An 11,748-nucleotide genomic window follows, 5' to 3' on the forward strand; every position below is an offset into this window, starting at 1 on the left:
CCTTGAGTTACAGATCAGTGGGACATGCTCTCTGATCTGTATTAAGTAAGTGACTTAGCACAGTGCTAAGCAGCTGTTAGCATTTAAAATAAAAAAATATATGAACACATAAATTAAATGAGAGCTGTTTAGTTACACAGAGAGTAGATGCAGACAGTCAGTTTTAATTTCCTTGGTGCAGCAAATGCACAAGCATCTTACATATATTTATACCAAATATTTTAAGATATTTCTTTAGAATATTTCTTATTTCAGATTAAATTCTACAGCTTTTTGTTTAGATGTGTAAACTAACCGCACTTTTAGAATACATTTCACAGTTGACCTTGAAAAAAATTTAACTTTTTTTTCTCTATATTTCATCTTGAAAGTTTTATCAATTTGAGATTTAGAAGATCTTATAATCTATGAAATAGATAATAATAATAATAATTGATAAAATGTACTGTTTAACGTCCTTTGAAAAAAGGTATTCACAGGTGTTTTTTCCAGTGAAGTTGCATTTGTGAATATTGAAATTGAGAGGAGCAAAGTTATAATTGAGAGGATTTTTTTAGTAATTTTTTCTGTGTCAGTATAATTTCTATTTGTAAGAGAATGTTCCAGATACAACTTGGAGCAATGTCGCCATCTATTGACAACGTAATCTCAATAAAAACTATATATCTCCCATGTAATGACTTTATATTTGACACATGATCTTTTTTTTATCATCTATTTTTATCGTGATCGTTTTAGTTTAACTGAAACATGAGTTTTGTTTTTCTATAGTAATAAGTTGATGTAGTTTGTTTATCATGGTCAATTTCTTCTCTTAGTTGAAGCTCGCAGTTTCGCAACAGGCCGAAAAACTCATATTTAATAAAAAGAAGCGAATATAGTTTACAATTATAAACTTGGTTTTTGTATGTGGAGGGTTTTTTCACATGTCTGCTAAAATGTAATAAAGAATAATGTATAAATTATTAATGTCGTTTACTAAATCTGTGTCGAATCTGTGGAGCTGGTTCACAGCGAGCAGAACAAGATGTCGGCCCCTGCAAAACAGTAAGTTGCAAACATGCTAACATGATTATAATAGTGTGTGATGAACACTAAACAGCAGTTTCACTTGGATGTGTATTGGATTTATTCACGATAACGAACTGAATTTACTGTAGTAGCCGTGGTTTTAAAGCTCGGCGTTATTTGCAGAAACACCGATTCGTCCTGCAGTTGGTTAACGTTATGCTAACATTATGCTAACGTTATGCTAACCTCGCTAACGACTTAATGTTACACACATTGTGCTTCAGTTTTGATTTAGTTCACTTGTTAAATTCATGTATCAACTTTTTCATTTCAACGTGTACATTTTATCTTCGATTTTTAGAAATTGCATGATGTAATTGAGAGTATAAAACTTTAAATAGCTAACCTTCGTCATTCAAAATGCTGTTAAGTGGTTTGGTGGATTTATTTGTTGCTGCTTTCAAATCACTAATATAATATTAGAAAATATCAAACGTTTTCAGTCTAATTTATTAAAAAATTACTATTTTTCTTGCTTGAAATGGGCCATAATATTAGTTATAAATTGTCATTTTTACCTTTTGATTGATTTATCCATCCACTTGAGCTGATTTTCTGGTTCCAGGCCATTTTAGGTTAATTGATTAACTGTCAATTATAGTAACAAACACCTGGAAAGTGCTCATAAAATCATGGTTATCCATTATTCTATCTTAGTATCATTGTAAAAGGTGTTAAATTTGGCCTAGTGTAGAAAAATCTTAAAAACATTTTACCAGAATTCCCGTCCAGACCTTGTTAATATTAGTTTGTACGTAATGCCCCTAAAACACTTAACTTAACTAAATACTATCCTCAAAATATACACTCCACTTAAAGATTTATTTTTATTCTAATGGCTGCTTTAGTGCTTTAGTTTTGGTGTCAGATGGGGAGCCTTTGTTTGGGTTTCAGTATTCCTGTGTCCCGTCCACAGGTACGGGCTGATCTTGCCACAAAAGAAAGGAGTGTCGAAGACGGCAACACTGCCAAGACCCTCGGTGTTTGGGGATGACTCCGATGATGAGGTGTGTGCATTTTTTAGATTAGTATTAGGGCAATATAAGTTGTCTCCCATCACTCACCAATTGCTGCATGAAAAGAAAACAAAAAATTATAAATGTAAACTGAACTATTTTTTCCTCAGACTTCAGTTGGGGAGACTCTACAAAGAGAAGCTATCAAAAAGAGGACGATGAAGCAGGTGAGAGGAATAATTAAGAGTAGTAGTAATAAATTTAATAAAGTATTTCACCATTTTCTTTTCTACAAGTCATTATTCTTATGATTAACTTGTCATTGGTCTTTGTCTGTCTCTGTCCAAAGACACATTTGGAGATGCAAAAGGCCCTAGAACAGGACAGCACTGTCTATGACTATGATGCAGTGTACGATGACATTCAAAAGCAGAGAAACGAGAGCACAAAAAAACTTCTGGGAGGTGCTGACAAAAGGGTAATTTTATTTATGTTAAACACTTATATAGCTGCATTTGTTGTCACTTGGGTTTCAGGGTGAAGTATGGACTAGAAAAACTGTAAGAAAACACAGTAAGAGTTGAACTAATCTCATGTCTTTTTTATAACAGCCGAAGTACATCCATCAGCTAATGAAAGCAGTTGATGACCGAAAGAAAGAACAAGAACGAAGAGAAGAGAGGAAGATCCAGAAGGAAAGAGAGGCAGAGGGAGAGAAGTTTGCTGATAAAGAGGCATACGTTACCTCCGCCTACAAACAAAAACTGCAGGAGCAGAAGGAGGAGCAGGAAAGAGAGAGGAGAGAGGCAGAGATGGAAGGTTAGAAGGATACTTTACAACTATTTTTAGGCTGCTGACAGAAAGAGATATGAGAATTTCAACTCCAGACATTAGGAACAACACATGACTGTAGTTTAAATTTGATTTGCCTTCTGATTTGTAAAAAATTAGCACTGCAGGTGCCTGCGCATCTTTCAAATATGTTTCTGAAAGTGACACATTTTTCAACTACATTTTATTTTTGGATTATTTTCTCTCTTAGGACAGAGAAAGAAAAAAATGGCTTTAGACCACTTTAGGTAAAACATTGTAAATGATTTGACTTACTTTTGTTTTGTTCAGCTGCCCTGGATGTGAAAAAACAAAAAGACTTAAGCGGCTTCTACCGGCATCTGCTCAATCAGACTGTAGGAGAGGAGGCGATACCAGATCGCTCTGCAAACAGGTCAGTCTAACATCTGCATTACCTACACATTCATAGTTACAATGACCACAAACCATTCGAATCCTTTACCTGTGTCTCTCTGTTTTTGTCTCCCATAGAACTCAAATCTCAAATGTTGCAAAAGAGCCAGAGAGGAATTCACCTGTTCCCTCACCTACACCTCATGACAATAACCCAAGCTCATCCAGTGACAGTGAGGAGGGTCATGAGCAGAAGTCTGGGTTTAGCAAGTCTGGAGTCGGGTCTACACATTCAAAACGCCAGTACAGACAGAGGTCACCTTCATCGGGGAGTGGAGAGGATAAAGAGAAAGAAAGAGAGAGGGAGAGGGACAGACATAAAAAGAGTCACAGACATCAAGACAGAGACAAAGGGAGGGACAGAGACAGAAACAGGGGACGGGAAAAGGATGACAGACACGGAGGCAGAAAAGACGACAGGGATAGAAGGAAAGACAGAGATAGGGACAGAGGTAGAGGCGACGATAGAAGTAGAGGAAGGGGGGATACAGAGAGACATGGGAAGAGGGACAGGAGCCCTAAAGAAAGAGAGAGGGATAAGAATGGTGAAAGAGAGAAGAGGAGGAATCCAGTTGAAGACAAGCGGAAGGACAAAGATCAGGAGGAAGAGAAGGAAAGAAGGAAGGAACCAGAGAAGGAGGTGACAAGGGAAGAAAAAGATCCAGAAAAGAAGGAAGAAGCAGGAGAACAGAGAAAGGAAAAAGGAAGTGAAGAGAAAGAGGAAACTGAAACTCAGGAAAAGGCCAAGTTTGCCAAACGCAGCACAGATCAGACTGTGAGCTCAGCAAGAGACAGGTACATGGCCAGACAGATGGCCCGCACGGCCTGTAAGAGCTACATCGAGAAAGAGGAGGACTGAGAGCAGATTATCTTTAAGTTAATGTTTTGTTCTTTCAACCAAGGCGATTAAAGAAAATGTCACTCAATGTTTTGAATTACCTACCCTACCTACTAAAAAAAGTCGTGTGTAAATACAGTTCATCTTCTCAAGGCTCAATTTCTTCCAGCCACTGCAGCTTTTTAGCAAATGGTTCTCAGTTAATAGTAAATAACATTTTTTGGGACTATTTTCAGCTGTGGATGAATACATGTTTGGTCAAGTAGTGAGCATTTACAACAGTATGTGGAACGGAGTCCTGATGAACTACAGTTCCCATGTTCAGTGTAATTTACGTCGGTGACTGCAGCAGTGTGACGTATTGTGCTTTTGGTAGTTAGACAGGACCCATTGCACTGAAGAATAAGCAATATAAGGCTTTGATTACACAGTACTTGTTAGAATTAGTATTTTTAAGTGGGATTTGTGGATAAAATACAAGTGACTCCATCAGACACTAGATTCACACACACTGCTCATGGAGATGTGGACAATGAATTTGTTTGGACTTTAAGGACACTTGAATTGTGAAATTGATGGCGACTTGTAAATATGAGTCTTGTTATCACCACCCACAGGAATGACTGTACATAGGAAATTTAATCTTACTGCTACTAAGATGAGCATAAGCACCTCAAAGTTTTTTTTTTTTTTTATCTTTCTCCTGCAGTCAAGTGATAAATAAAATCGTTACAATTCTGTTGCTTTTGTGTACATGAAGATTTCATGAAGGATTCAGGATCCTCAAGTTAAAAGGCAAATGTAATGAATGGGACAGTCTATTATTTTATGCATGATGTAGTGAATAGTGATCAAATAAGACAAATCAGACCAGGTAGACTGACCATTATATTTAATACAACACATTTAAATCAATCTGATTTTTACATTGTGTAAATAGCAAATGATCATCATGAGGTCTTCACACCAGTTTCCGTGAGTCATCTGTGAAAGAATCAGATTAGAAAAAAAATAAATAAGTGGGTCTACAATCAAACAGTGAACTGCTGTTCATCAAATTAAAAGTAAATCACATGCATCTTACCATGAGAAACTTTTAGACACACTAAGGCCGAGTCACTGCAACCACTTGATCCAATCTGAAGGACAAGAAAGTTATTGTACAAAAGTATTTCTTAAGGATCCTGCTTGATGCTGCCATTTAATACTCAGAAAACCGAGAGTCACCACTGAACAATCTGCCGGTAATTCCAGCTATTTCAGTTTAGGTTTCATCATAATAGTGGGTGATAACCATTTGTGTACTGCAGCTTGAAAAGGTACCTGTCAAAAATCACAACCGCAGACTTCAGGTAACAGGACTGGCAGAATTAAACCTGTAGTAAAAAAAATAATAATAAAATCAATATGGAAGAATGAGAACAGAACATTTCATATAGTTCAATCTCTGCAAAGTCTAACTGATTTTCATTTTTATTTTTGTGTTCTTGTAGGAAGAACTTAAGTCATGCAGATGTCCAAATCAAACCAATACTGAATATTTTCACTGTACAAAAAGTGGATCTAAAAGTTAATCTGACTTCGTTTCAAAGTTTCAAAAGTAAAAATAAACTTACCAGGGCCATCTCAACACATGTGGCTTCACCCCAGGATATTAATTCATTTTTTCTGAGGCTTCTTAACACAGCTCAACCTTGAGAAACCAGAAGAACGTACAACTGTAAAAACACACACTGATGAAGTCTATTCAAGGCAATGTTATTCTCTATGTTCAGAAAACTAGTGATCACCACTGAACAATCTGCCGGTAATTCCAGCTATATCAGTTTAGTTTCATCACAACACAAACAGTCAGGTGCCATTTTAAAAACGACTAAATGCAAACTCACCTACAAAAAACAAATTCATCATTGTCAGCTGGCTTAGTTGAGATTCACACAGAGCTGCAGGGAAACATGTCAGAGAGCAAGATTAGAAAAGTAATAAAGAAAGTGACTCCAATAATTAGGAAACACTTAAGATTCAGAAAAGTGGACGACATATCGTCAGTTGTCGCATCTGACGGCACTTCCTACTCAAGGTTTTCATCACTTCAAAGTGTCAAATAAGTATCATTGATAAAAGGTACATTAACTCACCCATCATTTAAACACTCAGCAGTTTCACTGTCGAGGTCTTTGACTCTTATTTGTTTGTGTTTGAGCTGCAGAGGAAAACATGATGTGTTAACAATGAACTTCACTAATTACACTCAAACAGAAATGCAACCAAAGTTCAGAAAACCGAGAGTCACCACTGAACAATCTGCCGGTAATTCCAGCTATTTCAGTTTAGTTTCATCACTACATTCAGGATGCTTCACTTATTTTAGTCAGGTGAATGTGCATTAATCAAACCAACCTCAGCCTCTGAGCGTTCATCTTCAACAGTCACATGATCTATAAAAAAAAATAAAAACACCACAATACACTTATTAAAGTAAGTCAATGTGGGTAAAATCTGAAAATCACATGATAAAGCGCAATTTCTTAAGACTCAGATCAGTGAGCAAGAAACATCGTCAGTTGTCGCATCAGACGGCACTTCCTATTCACAGTTTTCATCACTGACAAAAGATATGAGATGAGTAAACTTCACCATCACTCACCTTCAGCAGACTCAAGTTAACAGGACGACGACTTTATTAAAAAATGAGCTGCCACCTGAGAAAAAAAAAATGCATTAATGACACCACTTCCCACAATCAGGTAATACTGCCTACTACACAAACATGTTGATTACATTGAAACGCCACATTATAATTTGACCAATTAAACACGCATTTTCAATAAAATCCCAGAAAAGCATGAAATAACCAAGAAACAGCCACAGATTCATTTTAACCACTTCATGACACGAAGATGTTAAATCTACTTAAAGTGTACTGTATTTGATTTAATGCTAAGCTAACACATTCATGCGTTTGTTTCACCTTCAACATACAAAAGAAAACAAAATCATATAGACGATAACAGTTTCATCTTTACCCTGCAGCCAAACAGGACTTACAAATATAAAATCTTACTTTTGTCTTGTTTTATTCTGTCCATCCGTCCACTCTTCTCCACGTGGCTGTTTGAGGCCGACATGACAATGTCAACGTTACACTTATTAGCAGAAGCTATCACGCTTTAAATAAAGAGTAAAACTTCGATTAAACTAACGCACTATCTAAAAATATTCGTCGGGGGTCTTGTATTGTACTGGATGTTGCTTAAAAGCTCGACAGACTGCCGCAGTTCGCAGCTCAACACCCGGAAAGACGGAGTGAAAAGGGAAACCAGCGCGGTGGAGCAAGGTTTTAAATCCCGGCTGTCGCGGGAATACGACGTCACTTTCTGAGGCGCTACTGTGTGACGCCACCTGCTGCGCCGGAGTGTGAACCTAATTCGTTAATAAAATATTATGTTTTTGTCCTTTTAAACAAACTTAAATCAAATATCCATCAATACATAAGTTTTAAACGACCAACAATGTTATATTTACCCCCTACATAGAATACTATACATATACTCAAACGTACAAGTGCAGATTTCTACAATCACTAATAAAAAATTACAATAATTAAATAAATTACCGTTAAAAATAATTTCATTCGTTTTCTGTTGTTGATGTCCTTTGGGGACTGCAAAAGCTTCACTGAGTGTGAATATCTGCTGCCTTTAGGTGGCTCTGTTTGACCAGATTCCTCTGTAATTACACCATAAGTCTGGCTCATCACTGTCTGTTTGTCTGTCTGTTTGTCTGGAGATGGACTCTGGAGAAGCAGTTTGTATCTGTGAGCGTCGTTTGCTGTGGATTTGTTGTTCTTTGTAGACTTTTGGTAAAGCGTCACTTTTTTCCAATCAGCAGCATCAGGTAAAGTTATTAAACTTTTATTTCTCTTTGCTGCTGATGCTCCATCTTTTATTTAGAAACATTTTCTTTTCCAACTATGTCCTCTTTCAAACGTGGCCTATAAACTTTAGAAATGAGTTGTAGCTGGCATAGAAGATTATATAGAACAAGGCTGCTGTTCAAACATTTGAGGGAATGATTATTATTATTAATAATAATTATTTAGTGTATTTTTATATGTAGCTATTATTTCACTGTTTGAGATATTAGTAACTTTTTGCAGTAAATTAAGTTTTTTTATATTTGCGCTGTTTCAGGAAAACAGACATTGATTGTGTAAGTCGAGGCTGGGTGTGTGCATGCATGTGTCTGTGAGTGTCAGTGCAGCAGCATGGTACCACCTGTGAAGAAGGATCGGATCATTACTCAGCTCCCAAAGGTTAGTAACACACACACACACACACGCAGGCACGCTCCATTACAACTAACAGGGTTACTACCACGATGAGGTTATCTACAGTCAACAGAGGAGGTTCTTGCTTCTCTGAATGTGAACAACTGTTACTCCATTTGAAGATTTGTAATGCTGCTCTCCTCCTGAAACAGAGTTTCACCAACAGAATGAAGCTGTGATCATTTAAAAATACAAGGTTTCTACTGATGAGCAACACTTGAGCGGATATAAAAGCAGAGATTACTTTACAGTAGTTTGGGATCACGCTGTTTGCTCTTTTCTTTAAGATTTTCATCCTTCTTTTCCTTTTTCTTTAACTGTTCAATGTGCTTTTTATTGGCTTTGATTGTTTCTTCCTCTCACTTTTCTTTGCAGTGCTTTAGTCCAAACACGGCGCTGCACACCAAAGATGGCTTCCACCCACAGGTGAAGGCTGTCTGTGAGGTACAGAAAACAGACACATTGAGGTAAAAATCCCAGAAACAAGACAACACAACCTTCCACATATCATGCTAATAAACACAGTGTTTACATTGAATTCATTAGCACCGTCTGGGCACTTTAATTCATGCTCTGTCTTCTTTATTTGCTGCCCTTTAACATAATAATAGTATAAAACCTTTGAGGCTTTTGAAGCAGAAATGCATGAATGTTCATTAAGGATCCATAGAAAAAGATCAGGTGAAGATTTCTCAGTGTCATCTTCTTAAAGACATCTGCATGTTGCTGATCATGTTGAAGTGTATTTCATGCTGTTAGGTTGTTGTATGGAGTCATAAATGACTTTTTTCATCTTTCTGTTTCCAGTTTTAATTTCGCCAAAGTAATTGTTGTGGGAGATGTCGCAGTTGGGAAAACATGTCTGATCAGCAGGTAAGAAGCGGTCGTGGATAATTAGATTAGTGCTTATGTAAATTAATAATATGTTCACAAAACATCTGTAATTGTACAGATGTGGAGTTCAGCTACTGTATATGTGGATCCAACCCACACACAGTCGACTCATCTTCCCTGGTAATGGTCCAAATTGTCATTAAGGGTTAATTGAGTTTAAATTAGTTATTTCCAGGAGGATACAGGATTAATAAAGAAATCTGAGTCAGTTCATGAAGAGACAAAAAATGACCAGTGGTCTGAATTGGAATGACAAAATGTAAATGTTTTCAGCTAAATGACAGTGAAACATTTGTCTATGTGTTTCTGCCAGGTTCTGTAAGGATGCGTTTGATAAGAGCTACAAAGCAACTATAGGAGTGGATTTTGAGATGGAGCGTTTTGAGGTGCTCGGCGTTCCCTTCAGTTTACAGCTGTAAGTCCCGTATGTCGCCGTACCACAGAGAAACAGTTCATAGTCAATGGATTGACATGAAAAGTCAGTACAGTTTCATCCTGCTGATGTTGGTGATGATAGAGACAAACATGAGAACATCTGATCTGCTTCAGGTGGGATACTGCCGGTCAGGAGCGGTTCAAGTGCATCGCATCCACCTATTACAGAGGAGCACAGGGTGAATTTAACTGCATAATGTTAATTAATGTTGTTAAACCTCTCATTTTCCACTAAATGACTCAGCTTCTGACACCTTCTCATGCTCTTTATTTTACTTCTGTTCATGCTGTTTGTCTCCAGCTATTATAGTCGTGTTTGACTTGAGCAGTGTGAGCTCATTAGCACACGCCAGGTAACGAATCTCCCATTATGTGGTGATTTTTGCCATTAAAATACCATTAGAAGTGTTGTAACTGAGTGTGTGTGTGTGTGTGTGTAGGCAGTGGCTCGAGGACGCTATGAAGGAAAATGACCCATCAAGTGTTTTGCTGTTCCTTGTTGGCACCAAGAAGGACCTCAGTGTGGGTGAAAGGGATCAAAAATGACTAAAAATGAACATGAGCTGAAGTTTTTAGTGAATTAATTAATTAATTAACCTTGTCCTTTGCTTTCCCACTTTCCTCCACTTCTCTCTGCGTGTATTTCACTCCTCAGTCTCCAGATCTCTTGGCTCGCATCGAGCAGGAAGCCATCAGACTCTCAGAGGAAATCAAAGCAGAGTACTGGGCCGTGTCCGCGAAGTCAGGTGGGAGTCAAACACACATTAACATGAACACATCCCCCACCCCACACCACCACCGCCCGACGTCCCCAGTCACCATCCCCACAGGCTTTTCATTTTCAGCTTCACCCTCTTTTTGTCTTACTGGACTCTCTTTGTTGTTCCAGGAGACAGCATCAGGGATTTCTTCTTCCGTGTGGCCTCTCTGACTTTTGAAGCCAACGTTTTGTCCGAGCTTGAGAAAAATGGGTCGAGGCACGTCACTGACATCATCAGTGAGCCAGTTTCTTTCATTAAGTCTATTCAGAAAGCAGTATCATACATTTAACTATTTTATTTTAAATATCTTTGGCCAAAAATATACAATTTAATTTGGAGGAAAGTCAGAGGAAACACTGTACATAACAGAAGTGGGGGTGTGTTTGCAGGGAACTATATTCAGCTCTGTATTAATACACATTTGGGGTTCTAGTGCAGTAGTTCCTAAGAATTTTTATTTGTGTTGCATACAGAGATCACAGGCGGCACCGAAGTGGATCGCAGCGCAATTAAGAAGAAGCCCGACTGCTGCTGATGAGAGAGGTTCACAATGATTATACCAACACAAAATGACACACTGGAAACTGCAAAGTGGAGCATTGGACCAAAATAATGGACTCTGATATCATGAATAGACGCCATTAAAAGCGATATATGTATTATTACTATTAAGTTATGTATTTGTAGACTGAAACTAGTTGTTAGTCAGCAGAATGACCAGAATAAACACTAATCAAAAAAGAAGACTATTCCACACTGGATCTTTTATTACACTGCACTTGGTTGATGATTTCATAAACACGTGTCTTGATCTGCATTTTTCTCCTATTGCAGATTAAATGTGAGCAACAGACATGATGCATTTGTTTGGTTTTCTCTCTAGTGTCCTGTCACGTGTCTGTGCTGCTAATGTGATGCGCACGCTGGCTCCCATGACCACAGTCATACCCACAACACATATCTCTCCTCTGACATAAGGGTTCTCATGATCTTAAAAATGGAGGGTTTGTTTGCAGGGACATAAACGAGGAGTAAGTTACATCTAAAGCCAACTGATCCTCATTCAGTAGAGACATGAGCAAAATGTGTGTAGTCCTAAGGCTAAATACGCTCCTGTCGTCTCCTATTAACCATAAAAATACAGTTTGAGAAAGAAAAACATTTAGGAATTTTCTCTATTTCTGTGTAAATATGACCTAAAATGTGATCTGAAAAGTC

At 37.6% G+C, this 11,748-nt stretch overlaps 2 protein-coding genes, 1 long non-coding RNA gene and 5 other non-coding genes across 8 annotated transcripts; 2 read left to right on the forward strand and 6 right to left on the reverse strand.

The window, feature by feature from the left end:
• The first annotated feature begins 1,009 nt into the window (after positions 1-1,009).
• nsrp1 (nuclear speckle splicing regulatory protein 1) lies at positions 1,010-4,833 on the forward strand. Its single transcript, XM_026373270.1, has 7 exons — positions 1,010-1,047; positions 1,988-2,078; positions 2,198-2,254; positions 2,377-2,505; positions 2,639-2,846; positions 3,150-3,252; positions 3,351-4,833. Exons 1-7 carry the CDS (start codon positions 1,028-1,030, stop codon positions 4,129-4,131), a joined length of 1,389 nt encoding a protein of 462 aa, XP_026229055.1. The 5' UTR covers positions 1,010-1,027; the 3' UTR covers positions 4,132-4,833.
• A 152-nt stretch (positions 4,834-4,985) lies between these two features.
• Positions 4,986-7,459, reverse strand: LOC113170945. Its single transcript, XR_003299671.1, has 9 exons — positions 7,175-7,459; positions 6,758-6,812; positions 6,511-6,548; positions 6,249-6,313; positions 6,000-6,053; positions 5,727-5,803; positions 5,434-5,486; positions 5,195-5,249; positions 4,986-5,094 (listed from the first exon to the last, which is right to left on the reverse strand). It is a non-coding gene; the product is annotated as an uncharacterized LOC113170945 (long non-coding RNA).
• Positions 5,317-5,390, reverse strand: LOC113171186. Its single transcript, XR_003299688.1, has one exon. It is a non-coding gene; the product is annotated as a small nucleolar RNA SNORD65 (small nucleolar RNA).
• On the reverse strand, positions 5,880-5,952 carry LOC113171188. The gene has a single exon (XR_003299690.1). It is a non-coding gene; the product is annotated as a small nucleolar RNA SNORD65 (small nucleolar RNA).
• LOC113171176 lies at positions 6,131-6,205 on the reverse strand. The gene has a single exon (XR_003299679.1). It is a non-coding gene; the product is annotated as a small nucleolar RNA SNORD49 (small nucleolar RNA).
• On the reverse strand, positions 6,383-6,455 carry LOC113171185. Its single transcript, XR_003299687.1, has one exon. It is a non-coding gene; the product is annotated as a small nucleolar RNA SNORD65 (small nucleolar RNA).
• LOC113171195 lies at positions 6,649-6,720 on the reverse strand. The gene has a single exon (XR_003299696.1). It is a non-coding gene; the product is annotated as a small nucleolar RNA SNORD49 (small nucleolar RNA).
• Positions 7,460-7,935: 476 nt separating the features above from the next.
• On the forward strand, positions 7,936-11,172 carry LOC113170363 (ras-related protein Rab-34-like). The gene is made up of 11 exons (XM_026372436.1): positions 7,936-8,007; positions 8,304-8,425; positions 8,816-8,907; positions 9,248-9,313; positions 9,648-9,749; positions 9,884-9,948; positions 10,071-10,122; positions 10,210-10,291; positions 10,425-10,515; positions 10,659-10,766; positions 11,004-11,172. The coding sequence occupies exons 2-11, from the start codon at positions 8,378-8,380 to the stop codon at positions 11,063-11,065; spliced, it is 768 nt and encodes a 255-aa protein (XP_026228221.1). The 5' UTR covers positions 7,936-8,007; positions 8,304-8,377; the 3' UTR covers positions 11,066-11,172.
• Positions 11,173-11,748: the final 576 nt, after the last annotated feature.

Source organism: Anabas testudineus, chromosome 14 (assembly GCF_900324465.2).
Source record: "Anabas testudineus chromosome 14, fAnaTes1.2, whole genome shotgun sequence".
Lineage (NCBI taxonomy): Eukaryota > Metazoa > Chordata > Actinopteri > Anabantiformes > Anabantidae > Anabas > Anabas testudineus.